Source organism: Corylus avellana, chromosome 1 (assembly GCF_965113065.1).
Source record: "Corylus avellana chromosome 1, dhCorAvel1.hap1.2, whole genome shotgun sequence".
Classification (NCBI taxonomy): Eukaryota; Viridiplantae; Streptophyta; class Magnoliopsida; order Fagales; family Betulaceae; genus Corylus; species Corylus avellana.
In genome coordinates, this window is record NC_142490.1 from 15,194,401 (window position 1) to 15,219,772 (window position 25,372).

The 25,372-nt window shown below is 39.4% G+C and overlaps 3 protein-coding genes across 3 annotated transcripts; 2 read left to right on the top strand and 1 right to left on the bottom strand.

Moving 5' to 3' along the window:
* The first annotated feature begins 594 nt into the window (after positions 1-594).
* LOC148587973 (uncharacterized) lies at positions 595-3,186 on the top strand. The gene is made up of 3 exons (XM_088513581.1): positions 595-1,621; positions 1,712-2,011; positions 2,429-3,186. Exons 1-3 carry the CDS (start codon positions 595-597, stop codon positions 3,184-3,186), a joined length of 2,085 nt encoding a protein of 694 aa, XP_088369707.1.
* Positions 3,187-8,877: 5,691 nt separating this feature from the next.
* LOC148587974 (uncharacterized) lies at positions 8,878-9,522 on the top strand. Its single transcript, XM_088513589.1, has one exon. The coding sequence runs from the start codon at positions 8,878-8,880 to the stop codon at positions 9,520-9,522; it is 645 nt and encodes a 214-aa protein (XP_088369715.1).
* Positions 9,523-15,085: 5,563 nt separating this feature from the next.
* SPL1 (squamosa promoter binding protein-like 1) lies at positions 15,086-23,061 on the bottom strand. Its single transcript, XM_059579438.2, has 11 exons — positions 22,729-23,061; positions 21,616-22,613; positions 21,111-21,292; positions 19,289-19,854; positions 18,480-18,554; positions 18,284-18,391; positions 18,068-18,185; positions 17,825-17,966; positions 17,502-17,652; positions 16,102-16,728; positions 15,086-15,752 (listed from the first exon to the last, which is right to left on the bottom strand). The coding sequence occupies exons 2-11, from the start codon at positions 22,215-22,217 to the stop codon at positions 15,309-15,311; spliced, it is 3,015 nt and encodes a 1,004-aa protein (XP_059435421.1). The 5' UTR covers positions 22,218-22,613; positions 22,729-23,061; the 3' UTR covers positions 15,086-15,308.
* Between the last annotated feature and the right edge of the window lie 2,311 nt (positions 23,062-25,372).

The following is a 25,372-nucleotide window of genomic DNA, read 5'->3' on the forward strand; positions in this document are numbered from 1 at the left end:
ACAAGGTGGCCGGCGTACATGGTGGTCATTGGAAAAAAAAAAATTTGGAGTTGAAAAAAAACACAAAAATGTCACTTTTTTGTCATTGATTCATTCTGTGGGTTCAGTTTTGATATTTTCGGAGTGGTCTGCTGTTTCCGGTGAGTGTGGACCGTCTCCAGCGAAGCTCTGGTGACATTCCGGCGAAGTTTTTTTTTTCCATATTTACACTGGTTCCTCTCTCTTTCTCACTATTTTACTGATTGGCATTGGTTGAGCTGGTTTTTTTTTTGCCATTTTCCAGCACTGTTGCAGTGTTGCATTGGGGTCTTTCAATTAGTTTTGAGTGGTTGTTCTCTTACTTATTTGTTGTGTTACTGTGGTGGAGTCTTTGCTCCTTTGTTGATTGATATTATGGCTGCTAAACCTGAGACTACCTTAGTTAATACTCCTATGACTTATGTAAAGCTCAATGGGAAGAATTATAGTTATTGGGCAAGGTCTGTTGAAGTTTTTCTCAAAGGCAAGGGCTTGTTTACTCACTTAACCTTGGGTATACCTAAGGACTATACTCCTAGCCTTTGGGAGCAAGAAGATAATCAAATTATCTCTCTTATGTTGAACAGTATTGAGCCTCACCTTGGATCCTTATGCATCTACTTACCTACTGCCAAGGACATTTGGGATCATCTCAGTCACATGTACTCTGGAACTGGGAATATTACTCGGATTTATGAAGTGTGTAAACAATATTTTGGGCTTGAACAAGGTACTCAAATTGTGGATGAGTATTACAACCATGTTGTGGCCATTTGTGAGGAGAGAAACTTGTACCAACCACTCTCTACGAACCTGAAGAAAATGGAAAAGCAACGTCAAGATGTGGATGTGGTTCGGTTCCTTCTTGGCTTGAAACCTGAGTTTGAGTCGGTTCGTGCGCAGATTTTGGGTGGTTCTGAACTTCCCTCACTTTCAAAAGTCTTTTCTCAGATTCAGCGTGCTACTCTTACTGACCATGGCTCTCAGATGAGTTCTGAGCGTGCTGGTGAGCGCGCTGCTTTTGTTACTACCCGTGGCAGTTTTGGTGGGTATCGTGGTGGTCGAGGTGGTCGTGGTGTTCGTGGTGGCCATGACTCTCGTGGTGGTGGTCGACCTGGTAGTCGTGAGCATCGCAAATGTACTCACTGTGGCCGCCCTAATCATTCGGTGAATTCATGTTGGGATTTACATGGCAAACCACCCAGTTTTGCCAATCAGGTTGTTTCTTTGGAGGATTCTCCAGCTATTTTTGGACCACCTGCTAGTTCAAGTTCTACTCCGGATTATGATCTCATCTCCATTCCGAAAGATGAGTATGCTCAGTTTTTAGCTCATAAGCGGGCCACCTCCACTTCCACTGCTACTCTTGCTCAGTCAGGTACTGCATCTCACTGTCTCTTATCCTCCACTCGCGACCCATGGATTATTGATTTCGGTGCCAATGAACATATGACTGGTTCGTCTACTTCTCTCTCTGATTATCATCTTGTTACTGCACCCCACAGTGTCACTCTAGCTAATGGTTCCCTTTCTACTGTAGCCGACTTTGGCCATACACATCTGAGTCCAGATATTGAGTTGTTGTCCATTCTACTTGTTCCCGGTTTTCCATTTAATTTATTATCCATTAGTAAAATTACCAAAGCTCTTAACTATTATGTTAGTTTTTATCCTTCTTTGTGCATTTTTCAAGATCTCAAGACGCGGAGGATGATTAGTAGTGGGCATGAAGTTGGAGGCCTATATTATCTGGATCTCTCACCTCCATTTCCCTCTCGTGCTTTGCAGTCGTCAAGTTCAGCTCTTCAGTGGCATTGTCGCCTTGGTCATCCTTCCCTTCCTGCGTTGAAGCATCAAGTCCCAAGTCTTCGTCATGAGTTGTCTGTGTCGTGCGAAGTGTATCAACTTGGCAAACACCATCGTGTTTCTTTTCCGTCCAGAGTTGTTAGTCGAGTTTCTCGTCCTTTTGAGTTAGTTCATTCTGATGTATGGGGTCCTATGAAGATCGAGTCCAATAAATTTCATTATTTTGTAACATTCGTGGATGATTTTTCCCGTATGACTTGATTATTTTTAATGAAAAATCATTCCGAGTTATTTTCTGTCTTCCAAATGTTTCGTAATATGATTAAGACTCAATTTTCTGAGAAAATTCGTATCTTGCATTCTGATAATGCCAAAGAATACACATCTAGTTCTTTTGCCACTTATTTGTCTGATAAAGACATTGTCCATCAAACCTCATGTGCTCACACTCCACAACAAAATGGTGTGGCTGAACGTAAAAATCATCATTTATTGGATGTTGCACGTTGTCTCTTGTTTCATATGCATGTCCCCAAACATTTTTGGAGTGAGGCAGTCCTCACTGCTTGTTATCTCATTAATTGGATGCCCTCCTCGGTCTTAGATGGTGTTTCTCCTCATTCACTCTTGTACTCTTCTTCACCTCCGTTTGCCTTACCACTAAAGATTTTTGGGTGTGTTTGCTATGTTCATAACTTGAGCCCTGGTTATGATAAACTTGATCCTCGCTCTACTAAATGTGTCTTCCTTGGTTATTCCACAACTCAGAAGGGATATCGTTGTTATAGTTCTGTTCTTCGTCATTACTTTACTAGCGTTGATGTCACATTTGTTGAGTCTCTTGCCTATTTTCCTGTTGATGCGTCTTTCGAAGTGTCTACTCTTGAGCCCAATGTCACATCTGTTCCACTGCCTGTTCCATATCTCTCTGAGTCTGTCGTGTTGCCTCCATGCTCTTCTGCTCCTCTCCAGGTTTATACACGTAGGCCACGTCCATCAGCTCCTGCACCTCCACCACCATCCATCCCGTCTTCGGATCCGTTGTCACCTGCATCTAATTCCTTGCCCATTTCCCTAAGGAAAGGTACACGTTCTTGCACGACTGCACATCCTATCAGTCAATTTGTATCTACTAGTTCTTTGTCTCCTTCCTATTCTTGCTTTATTTCCCATCTTTCTACTATTTCCACCCCAAAGACAGTGCATGATGCTTTATCTGACTCTGGTTGGAGGCAAGCTATGGAATTGGAATTCAAAATGGTATGTGGGAGCTTGTTCGATTACCGCCTGCTAAGAAGCCTGTTGGTTGCAAATGGGTTTACTCGGTTAAGTTTAAACCTGATGGTTCAGTTGAACGGTTGAAAGCTCGTTTGGTTGCTAAGGGTTATACACAGACATATGGTATTGATTATGATGAGACATTTTCTCCAGTTGCCAAAATCTCCTCCGTCCGTATTCTTATTTCTATGGCTGCTAATTTGGCTTGGCCCTTATTTCAATTGGATGTCAAAAATGCCTTTTTACATGGGGATATGCATGAGGAAGTTTATATAGAGCAACCACCTGGGTTTGTTGCTCAGGGGGAGTATCAGGGTTGTGTATGTAAATTAAAAAAGGCTTTATACGGTCTCAAGCAATCTCCACGGGCATGGTTTGGGAAGTTCTCAGCGGCAGTTATGGAGTTTGGTCTTCAGCAATGTCAAACAGATCATTCAGTATTTCACTTGCATACAAGTGTTGGACATATTCTCCTTGTGGTATATGTGGATGACATCGTGATTACAGGTAATGATTCAGGAGGCATTGCTCGGTTGAAATTGTTTTTACAACAAAAGTTTCAGACAAAAGATTTGGGAAAACTAAGATATTTTTTGGGGATTGAAGTTGCTAGATCCCAAACAGGTATCAATTTATCCCAAAGAAAATATGTACTTGATTTGTTAGAAGAGACGGGGTCTTCTAGGTGCTCGTCCTGTTGACACTCCAATGGATCCTAATCAGAAATTAGTAAAAGATGAAGGGGAATTGTTTGAAGATCCTGGTAGGTATCGTCGCTTAGTTGGAAAGTTGAATTACCTGACCATTACTAGACCAGACATCTCATATGCAATTGGTGTTGTCAGTCAGTTTTTGGAGGCTCCTAGGGTTTCACATTGGGAAGCTGTTACTCGTATTATTCGATATTTGAAAAAAGCTCCTGGCCTTGGGATCGGATATTGTATAGACCGAATGGACACCTTCAGGTAGAAGGGTTTACTGATGCAGATTGGGCTGGTTCTCCCTCAGATAGGCAATCTACTACAGGATATTATACTTTCTTAGGTGGTAATCTAGTAACTTGGAAAAGCAAGAAACAGACGGTGGTGGCACGGTCCAGTGCCGAGGCAGAATATAGGGCAATGTCTAACACTACTAGTGAATTGACATGGTTACAACTCTTTCTCCAAGAGATCGGATTTGCCACTCCTACTCCTATCCCATTATTTTGTGATAATCAAGCTGCAATACATATTGCTTCTAACTCTGTTTTTCATGAAAGAACCAAGCATATTGAGGTTGATTGTCACTTTGTTCGAGATAAGATACTCAATGGCGATATATCTACACCGTTCGTGAAGTCTAGAGATCAGTTAGCTAATATGTTTACAAAACCCTTGTGTCAGAAGCAGTTAGAGTTTATTTGTTCCAAGCTGGACTTATATGATATATATGCTCCAGCTTGAGGGGGAGTGTTAGAAAAATATATTGTATGGGTATTTTGGTCTATATTGTATAGGTATTTTGGTCTTTGTACTCTATGTTGGTTTATATATATATGCAGTATGAGGGGAGTATGGCTGGGAAATGATTGATAGCCTCCTCTATTCCATTATTCTATTCTGTCCAATATACTAGAAAATATAGGTCACTAGTGCTATTGCAGAAGCTAAATTAGGATTAGATTTTGCCGATCTTTACAAAGAGTCTAGTCTATGCAGGTAAGCATAATTATCATCAATGACTAAAAAGCATGGTGCCTAGGTTTTGTATTGATTATTATCTAAAAATTATTCATAAGGAAGAAAAAGTAAAGAATATAATAACAAAGCATGAGCAAGTAACGCCACTGCAGCAAGCAACACAAACTATATCAAAGGAAGTGATATAATGTTCATGTTCTCTGTAGGGAAAACAAAGAACTCAACAGAAAACTAAGCTCTCCTGTAGATGGTTCAAAGGAACTACGTTTTTCTTCCCACTTTCCACTAAAAGGATGGGAACAGTTCAAGGCATGCCTCTGGAAACAACATCTATCCTACTGGAGAAGTCCCAAATATAACTTGGCGCGATTGTCAATCATCATTGCATCTTCTTTAATATTTGGAGCAGCTCTTTGGCAGAAAGGAAAGAAAATGTAAGCCTTCATTTTCTTAACTAGTAGTATAATCTAAAAAATTTAAACTTCACAAACTTGCCTATGATTATATAACCTAAAAGTATCTGCATGAGCCAAATTGTTGTTGATCACAGGCTCCTTACATATTATTCAAGTACATCATACACTAGTACTTCATATATATCAGAATTACTTCAGGTTACAAATTTAGACTCCATCTATCTTAGCAAGCTCAATGCTGAGTACCAGGTCTGAATTTCGGAAGTGTAATCATAAGCTAATGTTTCCCTAGTAATATACATTTTGGGTTTTCTTAGTGTATTATACTTTGACCATATAGTCAAAAGGAGGCTAACCCTTTAGCCATTTATATCTAGCGTCTTCCAACAATCTGCATTAAGAATCCATTGGACATTGAAAACACAATTCATTCATTGAACTAATCAACAAGAATCATCCTTTGTGGTAATCTTGGCATTTACTTTAAAACTTAAATTATGTGTTATGAGACTAAGTGTCTCAGGTGGCTTAAGTATAATCTTAATCATGTGCATACAATCTCTCGAGCAACCTCCCCTTGCAAGTCGGTTTTCAAGGGTTTGGTATCAAATACAGCCACCATGTTGACTATGGGATCAGACATAGCTCGTCAAGTATAAGATCCAATGGGTTGCGACTTTGTGGTCAAGTCATGGAGGGACGACTTATAGGCTAGATTAAAATATCTTGGTATTATTTATGAGTATAGTGTTAAGTTATTGAATACTGATAACATCAGATTTCGGGGTGAGGCTTTTCTCTCTCTCTCTAATGGGTAGCGCATGAGGGAGTGGGCAGCGCATGAAGAAATCAGAGGCATCTTCTCTGATTTTTTATTTTACAATGGGTTACGTGGGTTATTTTTACGTGGAATCAAAATCATACAAGTTACGTTCAGCCGATGGGAGTCCGAATATCAAGTTGACGGAATGGGGAAGGGTGAATTTAACTTATTTAAGTGTGGTCGTCATGGGAGTCTCGAGATTGGTATGGTTACTCAAGATGATGAATGAGTTGGTGTCGGAAGCGATGGAGATGGGTGCATGTAGAGATCATCGAATGGGTGATTCAATTATGTTTCTACAGAAAATGGTGAATAAGTATGGGAAATTCATGGAGATAATTGAATATGGTCGTGCAGGGAGACGTAGTTGCGTTGTAATACTGAAGGGGTGTGAAGGTCAAGGTTGGAGGCATTGTATATCGCAAATGGGGCAGCTCGTGAAGCATTTGAATCAAGTGAGGGATGCAAAGGTGACGAAGAGGGTTACGCCATTACAAACACGAGTGGTGGTTCCTGGGAGGACGTTTGCTGATGTGGTGGAGGGGAAGAGGCTAGAGTCCAAAATAGAGGTTAGGGGGGAGGGCAAGATAGGAAATTCAGAGGAGGTGCCCAAAAAGGAAAACGTTGAAAGGTCTAAGAAAGGAAAGGAGAAAATTAAAGAGGCCGAAAATCATGCAGTTTCAAAATGGAATGAGCTGGTGGAGCTCGTGGATGAAGGGGTAGTTAATATGAGATTAATGAGAGATCTTCTGGAATCTTTCAAATTCAATATGGAAAGATATGTGCAGAAATATGGGCTAGATTACATGGAGGACGGAAAATATCGTGTGGATTTTAATAGTGGGAAGGGCGGAGCTACAAGACAAGTGGGCCCAGAAAAAAAAAATGAATGATAAATTCCAGGAGGGGCCTAGTAACAGTGGGCCTTCTAACAATTGGCCCATCAAATTTTATAATGAAACTTACTTTCGTAGGAAGCCCAGGACAGGGGCAAGTTGCCGGGTAAAATAGCAGGTCCGGCTTGCCCAGTTGGCACCGGAGAAGTCGACGAAGAATAACCGGAACAGTGCGCAAGAGCTAATCCGAGGTGCAAACAGATCGCTGGAGTCAGACAAAGCCGTGCATGCTTTGGGAAAGGACAGTAGTGAAGCTCCGATGAATACGGAATCTCTGGGAGGTAGACTGAAGGTGGCTATTGTGACAAATATGGGTGGGATCGACGAAGAAGGGGTTGATTCAGAGAAAGAAGTCGCACAGGCCAGTGAAAAGATTCTGACCAAACCGTCGATGTTGAATGTGGAGACGCAAATGGAGCAACATAGTCCTAGGGAGGATTTGAAGATCAATTATGCGATTCACTGAAGCAACAAAAAGCAGGTTCGCCAGAAGGGCAACGAACCAAGACGGTGTGTGATCAAAATCTAGTGGGGGAGGGTAACACGAAGAGGCGTCGAACGCTTTGTCGGAGACTGATCATCTTCCAAAAGAGGCCATGGGGGACGCTGGTGACATGCGACAGCTCTCTAGGGTGGTGTAGAAGCCTCCGATAGACTTCTCTGAGGGGGTAGGGTCATCTTCTGAGGATAGGTCAAGTCCTGGTATGGCTGAAATCGAGGGGAATTTGGTTTTGGGTAGTTCTGATGATGGGGCAGCTGGTTTTGGAGGAGACAATACCAAACAAGGCTTCCAGTAGCCGGGTAATTGATAGTTGTATAGATTTTTATCCCAAAGTTGGATTGACTTGTGAAGGTGAAAAGGATAAAATTGAGGCTTTACTTATGATATTGAAGACTCTAGAGAGCAGCCAATTACCAATTTGAGGGGTATTTCATCCTGTGTTCCTGCTCCAAGAGTAACTAGAGAGCTTAAGAGATTAGACTGTTACGTTAATTATAATAGGGGATTGTCAGAAGTCCAGCAAGGTAACGGAAGAGAGGGGTCGACATGGTGGTCTATCAAGCCAAAAAATGATTGCGTGGAATGTGAGAAGGTTGAATGCCCTCAAGAAAAGATTGAGGATTAAGGGTCTTTTAAAATAGTGGAAAGCGGATATTGTGTGCCTGATCGAAACAAAGATGGAGTTTATTTTCCGGAAGGTGGTACCTAGTTTATGGGGAGGTCAACATGTGGGCTGGATGTATAAGTAGTCTAATGTGGCGTCGGGGGGTATGTTGTTAATGTGGGACAAGAGGATGGTTGAAAAAAAGGAGTGTATGGGGAGCTACACTATAGCTTGTTCTTTTCAGAATGTGGGGGACCACTTTGAATGAGCGTTTGGGGGGGTGTATGACCCGAATGATGACGTGGAGATGAGGATACTTTGGGAGGAGTTGGCTAGTTTGATGAATGTGTGTGAGGGCCTATGGTGTATTGGTGGGGATTTTAATATGGAAAAATTACAGTTTACCCCCCTAAAGTTAACAGCGTTTTTCAATTCGAACACCAAAGTTTCAATTTTTGCAATCCACCCCCCTAAAGTTTCAAATTTTTGCAGTTTGACCAATTGTATCCAAAACTTCCCATATTGCCCCTAATTTTTAGTTTTTTATTTTTTTAAAAAAAAAATTCGGCCGTAGCCACCCCTTTGGCCATCTGGCCATTTTTGCACCCCAATTTTTTTTTTTTTTTTTATAAAAAATAAAAATAAAAATTATGGGCAATATGGGAATTTTGGGATAATATTGGTCGAATTGAAAAAAAATTGGAACTTTGTGAGGGTGGATTGCAAAAATTGAAACTTTGGTGTTCGAATTGAAAAACGTTGTCAACTTTGGAGGAGTAAACTGTAATTTTTCCTTTTAATATAGTGTGTTTTCCTAGTGAGAGATCTAGTGACTCAAACTACTCTGCAGGCATGATGGATTTCTCAGATTTTATATCCGAGCAAGGTTTGGTGGATATTCCATTGGTGGGGGGACAGTTTACATGGTCCAATAATCAAGAAGATGAAATTTGGTCAAGAATTGATCGTTTCTTACTCTCACCAGATTGGGAGGATCACTATCCTGCGGTGTCACAAAGAAAGCTTCAACGTCTACTATCCAATCACTTTTCCTTATTGCTGGATTGTGGGGAATCTAGTGGAGGTAGTAAGTATTTTAAATTTGAGAATATGTGGTTAACGTCTGAAGGCTTTGTTGACAAGGTTAAGTCTTGGTGGGATTCGTATATGCTTGATGGCCTACCAAGTTTTGTTTTGGTTAATAAGTTGAAATCCCTTAAGCTGGATTTGAAAAAATGGAACAAGGAGGTGTTTGGTGACATTGGGAGGAAAAAAAAGGAGTTGTTGGAAGGTAATCTGGAGTTGGATGTTACAGCAGAGACTAGGGGTTTAGTAGAGGAAGGAAAGATTAAAATGGCTGATATGTCGAAGGAATTGGAGAATACTTTATTGTGCGAGGAAATACATTGGCGACAAAAATCGAGAGAGTTGTGGTTGAAGGAGGGGGATAGTAACACTCGGTTCTTTCATAAAGTGGTCAATTCCCATCGTAGGTAGAATCTTATGGAAGCGTTACGTATCAATGGTGCTTTGTCCTATAATCCTACAGAGGTAAAAGAGCATATTGTACAGTTCTATCAAAGCTTATATTTTGAATGAAGTACTTGGAGACCTAGAATAAATAATCAATTTTTTTCATCCATTGATGAGGAGGAGAAAAATTGGTTAGAAAGAGACTTTGAGGAAAAGGAGGTTTGGGAGGTGATAAAAGGAATGGAGGGTGACAACGCACCGGGACCGGATGGCTTCACCATGGCTTTCTTTCAATCTTGTTGGGCTGTGATGAAACACGATGTTATGGCCGTTTTTTCTGAATTCCATCGAAAACATCAGTTGGTGAAGAGTATGAATGTAACCTTTGTGTCCTTGGTTCCGAAGAAGGCGGATGCGGTGGAGGTGAAGGATTTTCGGCCAATCAGCTTGGTGGGAGGGGTGTATAAAATTTTATCCAAGATCTTGGCCACTAGGATGAAAACTGTATTGGGAAAGATCATCTCTAACTCTCAAAATGCCTTCATTGGTGGTTTTCAAATATTAGATTCTGTGCTCATTGCTAATGAATGTTTGGATGGTCGTATGAGATCAGGGGTGCCAAGTGTTATTTGCAAATTGGATTTGGAAAAGGCTTATGACCATGTTAACTGGACTTCTTGTTGTATTTACTACAAAGATGTGGGTTCGCTGAGAGATGGAGGGATTGGATAGAATGGTGTATTTCAACGGTCAGATTCTCTATTTTGGTGAATGGAACGCCAGAGGGTTTCTTTAATAGTTCGCGAGAGATTCGGCAAGGGGACCCGATGTCGCCATTGCTTTTTGTGTTGGTTATGGAAGCTTTGAGTAGGATGGTAACTACGATAGTAGAGTAAGGTTTATTGTCAGGTTTCTCTATGGGAGAAGGGGTATTTTCAGATTTGGTGATTTCTCATTTGTTATTTGCTAGTGGTACCTTATTTTTTGTGAAGCTTATCCTGAGCAAATCCGATACGTACAACTTATTCTCTTATGCTTTGAGGCTGTTTCAGGATTGAGAGTTAATCTTGGTAAATCAGAACTTGTTGCTATAGGAGAGGTGGATAACATTGGGGCTTTGGCTAATATTCTTGGGTGTAGTGTCGTGGCTTTGCCTATGAAGTATTTGGGTTTGCCATTAGGGGCTATGTACAAAGCTACGTTAATGTGGAATGGTGTGCTTGAGCAGATGTAGCTCAAAGGGAGGTCGGAAATTGTATCTATCAAAGAAATTGAGCAGGTTGGAAGAAATTGTATCTATCAAAGGGAGGTCGGTTAACTCTTTTAAAGAGTACGTTGTCTAATCTTTCGACTTATTACTTATCTTTGTTTCCTGTTCCTATGAGTGTGGCCAAAAGGATTGAGAAAATTCAAAGAGATTTCCTGTGGGGAGGAATGGGAGATGAACAAAAATTGCATCTTGTTAACTGGAACCAAATCTGTTGTCCATTACGGGCCGGCGGTCTTGGCATTTGGAATGTGCAAAAGTTTAACCAAGCTCTTTTGGGGAAATGGCTTTGGAGATATGCGACAGAGAGTGAGGCTCTTTGGTACAAGTTAATTAAAGCCAAGTATGAAGATTAGGATAGTGGGTGGTGTTCAAAGGAGGTGTCGGGTTCTTATGGTGTGGGTTTGTGGAAGCATATTAGAAGAGGTTGGGATACTTTTGCCAAAGGGGTGAGGTTTGAGGTGGGGTTGGGATCGAAAGTGCGTTTCTGGCATGATATTTGGTGTGACAGTCAACCATTGAAGCATGCTTTCCTTTCCCTGTTTAGTGCAAGGTACAAAGAAGCGTGGGTGAAGGATAATTTTAGTTGGAGGAATGGGATTGTTGAGTGAAATGTCATCTTTGTGCATTCCGTCCAAGATTGAGAGTTGGATATGGTCTCATCTTTTTTTGAACTGCTGTACTCTTGTAAGATTTCTTATGGTAATGCGGATCGTATTCGCTGGTCCTCGTCTAAAAAGGGTACGTTTGAGGTGAAGTCGTTTTATAAGGACTTGTCCATTTTAGATTGTGAGGTGTTCCCATGGAAGAGTATAAGGCACTCTAAGGTGCCCTCGCAAGTGGCATTTTTTGGGTGGACTGCGGCTCTTGGCAAAATTCTAACATATGACAATTTGTGAAAGAGGGGTATTATGATAGTGGAATGGTGTTGTATGTGTAAGAAGAATGGGGAGTCCGTAGATCATTTGTTGATTCATTGTGAAGTGGCTACTCGGTTATGGAACTACGTTTTTACTTTGTTCGGTATTGAGTGGGTCATGCCGCAAAGTTTTCGCAACGTGCTTGCTTGTTGGAATCAGGTGGGGGGTAAGGATATCTCTAAAGTCATTTGGAGGATGGTTCTTTTGTGCATCACTTGATGTATTTGGCAGGAGAGGAATGTTAGAACTTTTGAGGATAAGGAGTGTTTGGTGGATGGGATGAGGAAGAATATGATATCTATGCTACACTTGTGGACGTTGGCTCACCACCGTATTGTTGTCGCGACTATAGAAGAGTTCTTGAATATGTGCTTTTTGTATATTTCGTAGGGGTTTCGCTTGTGTATATTTTTGCATTAGGGTTACACCCTTCTGCGCTTTTTCAATAATATTCACATTAATTATCTAAAAAAAGGTGCTGATAAATGAGTTAAGTCGCCAGAAGAGAAATGATTACAATTGGGTAGTGTTGATAGAATGGGCTACTGTAGATGTCGATTGTAGAGCGTGGTAATATATTATGATCCTAAGTGTCCCACATAACTCAAGTACAATCTTAACCATGTGTATATAATCTCTTCGACACCCTCTCCTTGCAGACTGGTTTTAAAAGGTGAGTTCTCTACCCAAGGTTTATATCCTTATGCCTATCCAAAACAGTCTAGGACTCCAAACAATAAAGGCCATATATTTATATCTTCACCATTTAAAATGTTGAAACTATGATTTTTCTTCTGCAGAGTACGTGAAGAGGATATTTTCAACATGATAGGATCGATGTTCGTTCTCATGCTGCTTGTGGGAGTCAGCAACTGCTCAAGTGTTCAACCATATGTAGCCACTGAACGCACTATTGTATATCGTGAAAGGTTTGCTGGAATGTACTCCTTGTGGGCATATGCATTTGCGCAGGTACAAAATAGCAATATTGTTTGCACAGCCAAAGGTTAGCATATGATACTCTAATTAAAAGCTAGGGAAATTGAATACAGATGATCTTCCATATGTTGCAGGTGACTGTTGAGATTCCTTATGTACTCCTTCAAGCACTTTTGTTCTCCACAATCACATATCCTGCAATAAATTTCTACTGGTCAGCATATAAAGTGTTTTGGTACTTCTATACTGTGTTTTGTTCGTTCCTCTTCTACACTTATTTTGGTATGCTGCTCGTTTCGTTGGCCCCAAGTTACGTAGTGGCTTCGGTGTTCGCAAATTTCTCGTACACCATGTTGAATTTGTTTTCAGGGTTCCTCATACCCGGACCAGTTAAGCCAACTCTATCTTTACTTGCTCTTGTACATTCACATACACTTGGCCTATCATCATGAAGTTCATTTATTAATTTCCAAGTTGCATTTTGTTTATAAGAGTACAACTGATTCGTTTGGAAATAAGATTTAATTCAACTTATCTGACTGGGATAAATTTTCTCACGCAGAAAATTCCCAAATGGTGGATTTGGGCTTACTGGATTTGCCCGACTGCCTGGTCCCTAAATGGTTTCCTTGCTTCACAATACGGTGACATGGAGGAGGAAATAATAGTACATGGAGAGCGCAAAGCAATCAATGCCTTTATACAAAGTTATTTTGGCTACTACTATGATAATTTAGATTTTGTAGCACTTGTTCTTCTTGCAATTCCACTTGCCATTGCATCTGCTTTTGCATGTGCCATAGCAAAACTGAACTTTGAAAGAAGGTAATTTAAGATGCTTCTCTCAAGTTGTAATATGCAACTTTGACCTTTATACAAATTTGTTTTGGCTATATTACTATGATAACTAGCTGCAATATGCATCATATAACCTCAAGCTAACAATGCACATCCTACACAATCCAAACTGAACTCGATTCTGTACAAATTGCATCCTCTGCTTCTAACCTGTAGTATCTATATGAATCAATATACAAATCAAAATGAACCTTCTATACAAGGATTCTGTTAGGAATTACCTAGATACTGCATAACATCAAATTCTCTCTAGTTCTTTGAAACTTGTCCTCAACAATAACCCTTGGTCTGATTTCCCATTTAATCTGCAGAACAACCTTTTCTTCTGCCCGAAGCTGATTTCCATGCCTTATGTCATTTCTTTGTTTCCAAATATGTTAAATAGCAGCACTCTAACTTGATCTGCAAAAATCAGCTTTCATTGTGCTGCTTTTTAATTTCTGCAGACTCCATTGTAAAATATCCTCCCAATCCGTGTGCACTTCATCAACTAAACACAAATGTAAGAGTTCTTTCCAAATTCTTCTACTGAAACCACATTGAAAAAAGTGATGCTTTCTATCCTCAATACAACTTCGACTGAAAGAGCATGTAACATCTCCTTTATAACCCCATTTCAACATCCCCATCCCCCTGTTGCTAAAGAGTTCCTTACAGCTAGCCAATGAACAGAAGCTTGCTTTGAGATTGCCATAGCAAACCAAATAATCCTCCACCAAGGAACCTTTGGGAGCTTCACCCAAAGAGCTTCCCAAGTGTCTGCATTGTTAAGTATTCCTTTATTTGATACATCCCATCTAGGTTGACCCTCCACTCCAATGTTAAGCAAAGAGATTTGCTCTGTATAATGACCAGGTTGTCTGAACATGCCAGCTGCCAACTCCATCTCTTCTCTTTCAACACACTTGAGACTACAGCTTCTAAACTACTCCCATCATCATACACAGTTCGAAAGCCATTTTTGTTAAGGAGAATCCCATATGGATGCAACTGTCAAACCATAGATGAATATTCCGCCCATCTCCTTCCGCCCATCTCCTACCTTGAAATGCAAAAACTTCCCACCTGTATTCCTTAATTTAAATAATTTGGAAAAACTTCACTTACTATTTCTGATTTTTTTTCTCGCTTTTATAATCATACCCTTAAACTTTAAAAAGTGTCAATTTAGTGTATTCGAATCATACACACACCTAACACGAAATTAGCGAATTAGGGTTTGAAATCTGACTCATTTAATTAAATTAGTTAAATTAAGATTTACCCTTTTAGTCTTATACTCTCATGCCTCAACACGATCCAAACCGATAATGGTAACCCATTCCTCTTCTACCAGCATGAATGCTTTTTAATTCTTGGTTTCACTTTTCCTTACCAACTAAAACCTAGAAGTTAGCAACCGTCAAATATATTGCCATCTTCCCATCACCAAGCAAAAGCACGAGAGAGAGAGAGAGAGAGACATCTTTTCCATGGAAAGAAAACAACTTCCATCTCCAAATACATTTTTGCTCCTTTACTCATCCTACCGGGAAAAATCTCAGAAATACGAAGGGGAACCCTCACACAGAGAGACAGAGAGAGAGAGAGAGAGAGAGAGAGAGAATAGAATGCACTTATTTGAATAAACACTATAGATGATAGCCTGAGGGAGAGTACACTGGACAGTGAACACTGTAAGTATGTCAATAATATTATTCCACCCGAGACCCAACCAAAGCTTGGGTTGTACAGGAAATCTCCTCTACGTACAGTTTATATAAAACGCATAGAATTACAATTACAAACACCTATCACATATTTATGAGAATCAGGGTTAATGCACCTCAGCATGTCCCATAGTCCAACAGTTCCCACCTGAAGGGGCGGAACACATACAGAACTTCAGGTGAGCTTTTGAAGAGAAGTGCCACGCAGACACACACCACAGCAATGGTTACCATTGACAGCATTACAGGCCTGTACACCAAAGACCTGCTTCTTGTTCCATAAGCCAGTTTTTGATCACAAACCCTGCACTGCTGCTGATTTCGTCTCAATCCAGCCCTTCCAATCTCAAAGCTGCTTGTCAGCTCATCATTTTGCTTCTGATTTGCACTGCAGTCTGCGAGAACACTCGGAATCTCGACCACCACATGCCCTGCTGCAGATCTCTTGTTAATTTTCCTCTGCACAAGGTGGATGTACGAGTAATGGCCACGCAAGCGAGCATAATCTTCTGGTGTGGAACCTGTGCTGTCACGAGCACTCTTCCATGCTTCAATTCCCACCTGAATCAGACGCACCCATATTGTCATATTTAAGGTGAAACTAGAAATTAAAGGAAAACCACAACAACAACAACAAAAAAGAGAGCCATTGTCTTTACTTAAGATATACACACAGATATATACATAATATAAACGTGTGCTCGCACAGGCGTGTAATTGCTATGTTCAATTTCAACAATTAAATAATAGAGTCGAATGGGACTGACTTGTGTTTTTTGCTGAAAATACTTGCAATCAAAAATATTTTCCGTTAGAAAACATTTTAAGTTGAAACAAAAACACAGCCTAAATTTTGTCCAAACTTAAAATAACTTCTTTTCAGAAATAAATTAGGCAGAGGAAATTTTACCATTTTGGGATCATCAGTTAGGGCATCCAATACATTCTCAGAACCATCTTTACCGGCTGCAATGTGAAGTGGTGTCAAACCTCCAGGGCCTACAACATCTGGTCTAAACAAGAAGCTTCCATCGCCTGCACCAACCAGTGCCTTGTTTTCTGACCTCAATTCATCTGAAACTTGATATCTTAAAAGAAGCTCCACCAGTGCCCTACTATTTCTCCTTACAGCTCTGTGAAGGAGACCCATCTCCACAAATGCAAGATTCAAGGAAGGATGCTCTCCTGTACCCACAGGTCCATCAAGCAAGATGCCCAGTAGTTTTCTCACTACAGCACACCAATCATGGTCCATTGAGAACTCCATGAGCCACTTGAACCGTTTAAGAGGAAAGAGGTCTGCATTAGGATCCAAGTGACCCAATCTAGATTTCAACTGACTTCTATGAAGAAGACAACCTATTTCATGGATGAAATCCAACGCTTGATTTTTTGCTTCCATTCTCCCAGCTTCCCCAAAATCTGCATTCGTTTCATGGAACTCCAATGCACTCTCAAGGGCACGGATCTCTGAGCAAACATCCTCCTCTGCAACTATAAAAGGAAAGAAGCTGCTGCTATGGCCATGATCATCAATCTGGATGAACTCAAGAAAACATAAACCTCAGCTTACAGGGATGGGCATTGTGTAGAATTGTACACATACGCTTGAAATATCAACAAAGATTAAACAGCTTAAGAACTAAGAAATTGTCAAAGCTAGTCAGTGTGTATGAGAATATATGCAAACATAAATGTGTATGCCATGCCTATAACAAAGAAGACATGTATAGAAGAAAGCCAAGAAATATGCCCCAGCATATTTTAATCAATTCTCCACATTTTCTTAAAAAGAATTTAATAAAGAAACAACAGTTAAACAGGATGATAGAAGCAGTCATGATTCCAATGTCTGCCTTTTTTCTACTATTTTTACCATAAATCCATAGCTACCAACCAAAATATTGACAGAAGTAGTGAACAACAGCAAATCCATCTTCTACATGCTATTCTCTAAATATGATAAATAATTAGCTAATAAACAGTAATAGTGAAACAATCAAGAATGAACTTTGCACCATCAATGATACATGGGCCCCATATGTTCCCGCACCCAGATAGAGGAAATTATTGCATAGTTACTGGATAAAAAATTGATGAATGGATGAAAAAACATTATTAGGGATGGAATAATTGCATTTACTTATTTACAGCATAACGGCATAATGACAAGGTAAAATGGACGAAAAAACATTATTTACAGCTGACAATTCAGAAAGTTATAGAAGTAAACCCAATTATTAGGGATGGGGGGCCAGGGGGTTGGTCAATGGGCCAAGAGGGATGACAAGAAATAGAATATAACAGCACCTCAATGAATCCTCTTCCATTCACTGCAGGAATAGAGCAAGAAAAGTTGATGCACTGGAGCTCATCATCCCCCTCGAAGTAATCAAGGTTTTCTGTAGAATCATGAGTATTTTCCACAACCAAATAATTCCCATCGAGTGCACAGAGTAACCTGGAAAAAGATGGGACATGAATGGATCTTTAGAAGCACACTGGTCCAGTATAAAACACATGGATAAGGAAAAAAAGTAAAAGTAAAAGTTCTTATGCAGCTTAATACCACTTCTAGGGCATTGGGATTCAAGACTGATACAAGAAAGATTCACAGGCATGATGATGGATACCTTGTGGCGGGCCGAGTGAGGTTAATGCCTTTCACTAAAAATTGAGCTCTCTCAGATGCTGATATCGCAATAGGTTTGACACTTAATATTTTACTATAATTGTTACTTCTGAGAGGTAAGGATGTGTCTATGACAACCTGACCTGCAGCACGAATAATTTGGTAAGAATGCTAAATTGTGCATACCAGAAATGTGGCTATCCCACACTAATATAGACACATTGCTTAATTAAATTTGACAGACCATTGTAAATAAAGGCTATTTGTTGCTGCACCCTTATATAAACCCATCCAGTTCTCCAGAAAGAGTCATCTGAGACATCCAGAAGCCTATTCAAACTGGAACTCAAGTCATAGCAAAGCTGTAAAAAGCAAATCAAGACTTATAAGGTCAGAACCATTGAGAAACACACACACAAACATAGACGCAAATTAGCAGTTCCATGCACACAAAGCTTACTTCCTCCCATGCAGCCTCAGCCTGTCGTAGATAAATTGTCAGAATGATACAACCAGGCCTAATATAGCTCTCAATGTCAGTAGGACTGTGCGATAACCAGTCAAGAATCTGGAAGTTCAAAAATTTTACATAATTCAATCATTAAAGGAGGGAAATGCAAAACAATTGTACTCATAAATTTTGAAGTTTAAACTACCTGTGCTCGCAGTACAAAAGGCAAATCATTTGGATCTTTCCCAAATAGTTTAAATACAATTCTGTCTGTGCGGCTCTGAAATGGTGGTGGAAAGCAAGTTAGACGAGGGTGACCTCTTGATGCCATAAATATAATTAAAAATAAAAAATAAAAATAAAATAAATAAATATAAGAAGAAAAAGAAGAAGAAGAAAGAGAAAAAAAAATGCTTCATTTTGGACCAGCTTTAACACTAGGGGAAAAGTGCAAGTTATTCATAGGAAGACAGCAAACAAAAGTAAGTATGAGAGTCAGTTACCTAGACCACTTAGACAACTTCAGATTCTATACAAGGACTAGTAAACAAAAGATTGTGAGATGACAACAGATGAATACAAACTCATGTCAAAAGGATATCTAATGGCATGGGTCCTAAACACAATCACAGGGTGCTGAATATAACAACATTAAGCAACCTTTGATAATGAATTATAAGATATCCCGAAAAAGAGGCCGCACAAGGTGTAGTTCCCAACCCTATCCAACCCTAGGGATTAGAAGTGCACTTCTTAGTTCCATTGAATAGAAAATTCTTTTATTATGTTTCTTTCCTTAGCTCTCCCCTCTTATAACAAGTTTGCAAGTTCTCAGACCAACTAGTCCAGAATGATACTGGCTAGACGCATGATAAAAAATGAGGCATGTCGCTCTTGCTTCCATAACACTATGCCAGCATTACATATTTAGACACAATGATAGCGGTTAAAGTGGGAAGGGGAAATGAGAAGGTATGTATATATGATGAGACATATTCTGGAGCACAAATATACCTGCGCATCTCCACTTGAACTTGAAGGTGACTGGGCAGACACTGAATCTGAATGTCCACTGGTTTGAGGTGGACTTGACTGATGAGAGTCAAGGGAGCTAGTCCCCACTGTCAGAGGGACAGGCGACCTCTCTACATCCTCCATCCCATCATCTAAGTCAATGTATGTGTCATTCAAGTCAAAATTATTCATCTTGTTCCGCCCTGCAGTACTGTCTCTGACTTCTGAGTAAGCTGGAGGACTGTTCAGAATGCAGGGTTTTGAAGAAGAGGTAGTTTGTATTTCCCCATCCCTAGCATCATCTACACACAGGCCTTGCCGTGGCATTTCAGCTCCAGGTACAGGGTGATGTTGTTTAAAAGGCCCTGGAGGGCCTTGAGGACCATTTGAGAGTAGCGTAGAAACCAACTCGGAGTTTCCAAGTGGAGTCCCAGCATTTAGTGAATTAGGAGGTTGCCGCAAAATCCCAGATATGTTTTTCCCCCCATGTTCACTGGCTTGGCTGGCAATGCTCCTTAGAAGATGAGACAGCAGATCCTGATCTGTGGTTTGGTCTGATCTGTTGGCTACAGTTCATGAAAGGCAAAGACACTCATCCCATTAATCATGCCAAATATATATCACAAAAAAATATATAGAATAAAATAAAACAAGAACAAAAGAATCACTGCTGCATCTTATCCTTCTTCCCAAACAAGTGGTTATCGGGAGAAAGTAATAACAGTAAAGAAAATACTTTCTAGTAATTAGTGACTACTTTAGCAAGGTGAATTACAATTTCAAAGACCACCAAGACTCATGTGTCAAGATTGCCAATTCAATCAGCGTAACATCTGCCTACTTTTATATTAATTCACAATCAATCTCACAATACTGGATAATGTGCAATAATAATTGCATGTGCTATACGTGCTTATCATCTGATAAAAGAGACGAAATTGCATCTAAGCGGTAATATCTCTCAGTTGGCTTGGTTGGCAATTGATGTGAGATAGAATCCTCATAATTATGCTAATTAAAATAAAAATGAAAGATAAAATAAAAGTGCTAGGTGAGAGGCAAAAATATTTGGTGGGAAAGTTAGAGCAAAGATTGGATCCACCGTGTGGAAATATATATTTAAACAGATCCTTTCAATTTGGAATCACTTAGCTATAGCTGTTGCTCGAGTAAGACATCATTTGCAGGTTAAAATCAATAGGAAGGCAAATCCCCAAGTATGCAGGTTAAAAACTTCAGGATTTGGAAGAGATCGGCTTATATTTAAGATGCAATTTTTAGATACTCTCACATGTCTTGGCCTCTTTATTTCTCTCTCACTTGAATCAAAGGCAAGGTTCATCACCAGTATTGCAAGTTGAGAAACAATCCTATATCTTTCATCCACTCAATTCTTTATTTGGTTCGTCACCATATGCTTCTATATTGAGACGATTTAATCAAGATGTAAAATTATTGAATTAACAGTAGTTTTCCTATTATATTAATAATCTCCACTGTCAACTATTAGAACTTTGTTTGTATAAGTAAATGCAATTTATTAAAAAGTGCAAAACGCACAACTCAAGTATACAAAAGAAACACCTAGCTAGAAGAAACTGTCAACTAGCAGACCTACAAACAGTTCATTCCCGCAAGGGCTACACAGGACGGAGAGTAATTATGTGTGGAGAAAGAAAAGTTCAAAGATGTATCATCATATCCACCATTATTGCAAACAACATACCAAGCAGCAAAGCAAGATTATATCAAAGAATCAGACAGAAAAATTCAGAAGGGATCAGTTTTTTTTGTTACGGTGCAAGTGTGTAGTGTCACTTACAGTGCATGTTGGAAAGTATCCTCAATAGACTAATCAATAAGTAACCACTAGTCTGATCATCATTCAGTGCACTTCCATTAACAACAGTATCAGGATTTGTTTTCCTCCTCCGTTTATTATGGCCAGCCAAACGCCTTCGACAACTTCTCTTCCCTTCATCAAACTCTTGAAGTACATGAAACCTGCCAATAAAATTAACAAGAAGTCATTTAAACAGCAAGATTGCTCCTAAAATACGAATTTGCATAAAGGATGATATAACAAGGAACTGCAACCAATGGTAAAATTATCTTAAGCCAAATCTGCGCAAGGTGCAGGAGATCCCAAGAGCATTTTGAGTTGCAAATATCTCTGTAACCATTTATCATAATTCTTTATTGAAATTCGGCAACTACATATGTTTCATTTTATTACCAGGCACATTTTCCATGTGATGATAATAAGTGACTATGAAGATATCAACTGTAAATATAATTAAAAATGCATCCCAGAACTAAATGCTTACCTGCTACACTGCTGACAGAATCGTTGCATGATGTTTCCCACAAGTGCCTTACCGGCCTTGGAATGCATCTCACAGACCTTGTGCCGCCTGTGATAATCCTTGGCATTGCTCAGATCAGCTCCACAGTGGTCCACTTGACAAACAGCACGGTTTGAAGTACCCCCAGCAAACTTAGTCTTCTTTCCACTCGTTCCCTCCCAATTTCCTACTTCCCTCTCAGGTACCCGAAAACCCTGTCCACCAAGCTTCAAAGTAAGGTTACCCGGTTCTTCATCGTTCGAATTGTCATCTTCCACTACAATAACCCTCCTCCTCTTCTCCAATTCCCTCTTCCCTTTCTCAGCTCCCAGATTCACTTCATCAGAACATGATGATGAGCTATTCGATGAGCCCCCAGTCACCGGAATCCCAGACCCTAGTGGGAAAAACTGCTGGCCCACACTATCCGACGGCACCGGATTCAATTGGTGAGAAATAAAAAGATCCCCGTCCCATTTCCAGTTATTCAAATCCCACTCCGAATTCCTCTTCCCCACAGCCCGTAAATCCGCAGCACTCATAGCATATATATGATGAGCTCCATCTCCAAATCTAGCCTCCATGAATCAAACACTAAATTCCAAAAGATCCAAATCCACTAGTTAAACCCCCTACCAAAGAAGCACAACCCCGGAAATTTAAATCCGATTCCAGTAACAAAATCAGCGCTCAAGACCCATAATTGAATCAACCCCAAGTTTCAACTAATCAGCTTCACTTCTTCCCCAAGAGTCCAGAAACAATACACCAACACAACCATGGTTCCAATTAAGAGCAACCCACATACCAAACAAAGCTTTTAATCAACCACCAAACCCTCCGGAATCAACGGCCAAAAAAGAGCCCCAGAAACTCGAACTACGAACTACCAAATAAAGCTTTAATTAAGCACCAAACCCTCCAAAATCAAGCACAAAACCCCCAGAACCATGAGAGAAACGAGCTTTCCACATCTAAAACTGCACTTGAGTACTTCTTAATTAACAAAAACAAGTCATCTACAAGCTCTGGAAGAAAACATAGAACAAAGTACCATAATGTTTTTCTTTTAATTAAAAAAAAAAAGGTACTTGCCCGTTACTCGCGGCTCTGAAGAAGTACTACTAGATATCGACGGCGACGAGGAAGGCAGTGGCGTCGGAAAAGCGCACGAATCCCGCGAGACAAGTGGGCGAGGAATTCGGATGGATGATGATGCTGATGCTGATGAGGAAGATGTCCACAACGATGATGTGGTTTGAGACGGTATTGGGTATTGTATGGTGCACACACCCACACACTAAGAAAATCTTTAATAATAATCCTTCACCTCACTACATGGATCATGGGTGTGGGGGAGAGAGAGAGAGATAGAGATAGGGAGGGAACAGTGCACCCAACTCAGGAAATGGTAGGGCCTCACTTGCACACCGCGTGTCTCTCGCCCCCACTCACGACAATTAATAAAGATGCCTTTGTGTGAGTGTCAGTCAGAGAGAGAGAGAGCGTGTGTTGTACTACTCCTACTCCTACTCCTCCCCATTCCCCTCTTGGCTCTTGCTCTGTGTGTAACCATTGGGATTTGGGTGTATGCTTCACGCACTTCCATGGAACTGCAGCTCTTCCTCACACGAGCTAAATGATTGACGAAAATGGTTTCCATTTGTGATTCTTTACTTGCCAATCAGCATCGGTTTATTTATTAAGCCCCCTTCATTGCTGCTCATGGGCTTCTCTGGTTGGATTGTTGCCTCTATTGGAACTTTCCTATGCCTTTTGTATATTTAATTTCGAATTTATTTTTTTTTTAGGAATAACTTACTAAAACCCTTAAATTTTCATCCGATTTGATAAACTCCTTCTAAATTTTAAAATCTCTCAATCTGGTCCTTTAAATTTTCAATTGCAATTAATTTAGACCACTTAACTTTTAACGGCAAATCCTAAAATGACTAATATACCCCTAATTTAGACCCCTTTTAAGTCACGGTCAGATTTTAAAAAAAAAAAAAAAAATTTGAAGCAAGGGTAAATTTGAAATTTTTTTAAAAAGCAAAGGGTATAAACATTATTATCTCTCTTTTAACGTTTTAAATTTTACTGAGAAGTCCAAATTGAGAGCAATTGAAAGTTCAGAGGTTCAAATTGAGATATTTTAAAGTTTAGAGGGAGGTTTATCAAATCGAGTAAAAGTTCAGGAGTTTTTAATGAAGTTACCTCTTTTTTTATGAAAAAAAAAAAAAAAAAAAAGCTTGTAATTAAATCTAAACTATCCCAAGCCTATTTTAAAGGTGATCGAATCATTCCGAGCCTTATCAGAAGATAATTTTAGTGACCCAAAATAGGTTTTAGAGCAATTAGTCACTCCTAAAACAACCATTAGGGGTGACCAAACACCCGTTTCTTAATTCCATTTTAATTCTTTTTTCTCATTTTGATGATTGTGACACAATCCTAATTATTCATCACAAACAAACGGCTAAGATTTGAGGTACGGCAAGATATATATATATATATATATATATATATATATATATTTTTTTTTTTTTTTTTATTTTGCCAAATGGTGGGGGTGTCTTCTATAGTGACACATGATAGGGTCCTAACAAATGACGTTAAAGAGATGAAGAGACATCTCCTATGCTCATCCATTTCAATGGGTCTTGGATTCTATCCTAATTAGTAATTACTAATTCCCATGCATGCGTTAATTTACTCCATTTTAAAAGTTTTTTTTTTTCTTTTCGTATTTTAATAAACAAATAATTCATAGTATTGGACTTCACCATAGATAATTGTATTTTGAAGAACACGCTTTTGGTCGTTTTCAACTTTTATGACCAATAAAATTACTTCAATATATCCGCTTTTGTTTATTCTATGTAAATATTATTTTTTAAAAATTAAAAATTAAAACAAAAAAAAACACTTATCTCACCCGTCCTTTAGGCCCCGTTTGGTTCGCGGATTAGACCCTTGGATTGAACTAGCTAACACTAGGTATAGCTAGTCCTTTGTTTGGTAACACTCTATTCCTGGGAATAGTCTATTCCCATGGGATTACTAATCCTATACACACAGGGTTAGCTTAGCTAATCCTTTCCTGTGGGAGTAAAATTATCGTGTAAATTGCCCACAAAGACCCCACCCTTCTAGCACCCACGTCTCTCAAGGAGACTCTGCAAAACGATCTCCATCTCTCAAAGAGCTACGATCTCTCTTCTCTGCGCAGGGTATCTCTCTCCCCCTCTCTTCTCTTCGATTTTTCTTCTTTGTTTCTTGGTTATTTCATTCTCTCTCTGTTTTTTGAATTTTTTTTTCTCTGTAACGTTTCTCAGTTTTTTTTTTTTTCTTATGTTTTTTTATTTCTTTTGATTCTCTGTATCGTTTCTCTTTGATTCTGTTTAGGGTTTTTTTTTTTTTTTTTAATTATGTTTCTCCATCTCTCTTTCTCTATACTTTCTCAGTTTGATTTTTAATTCAGTTATATATATATATATATATATATATATATATATGTATATATATATATATATATATAACTTGTGTTCAAGCGTACAACCTGTGTTCAAACGTGTATATATATATACCCAAAACGTTTCTGAGTTTTTTTTTTTTTTTTTTTATTTCTTTTGATTCTCTGTATCGTTTCTCTTTGATTCTGTTTAGGGTTTATTTTTTTTTAATTATGTTTCTCCATTTCCCTTACTCTATACTTTCTCAGTTTGATTTTTAATTC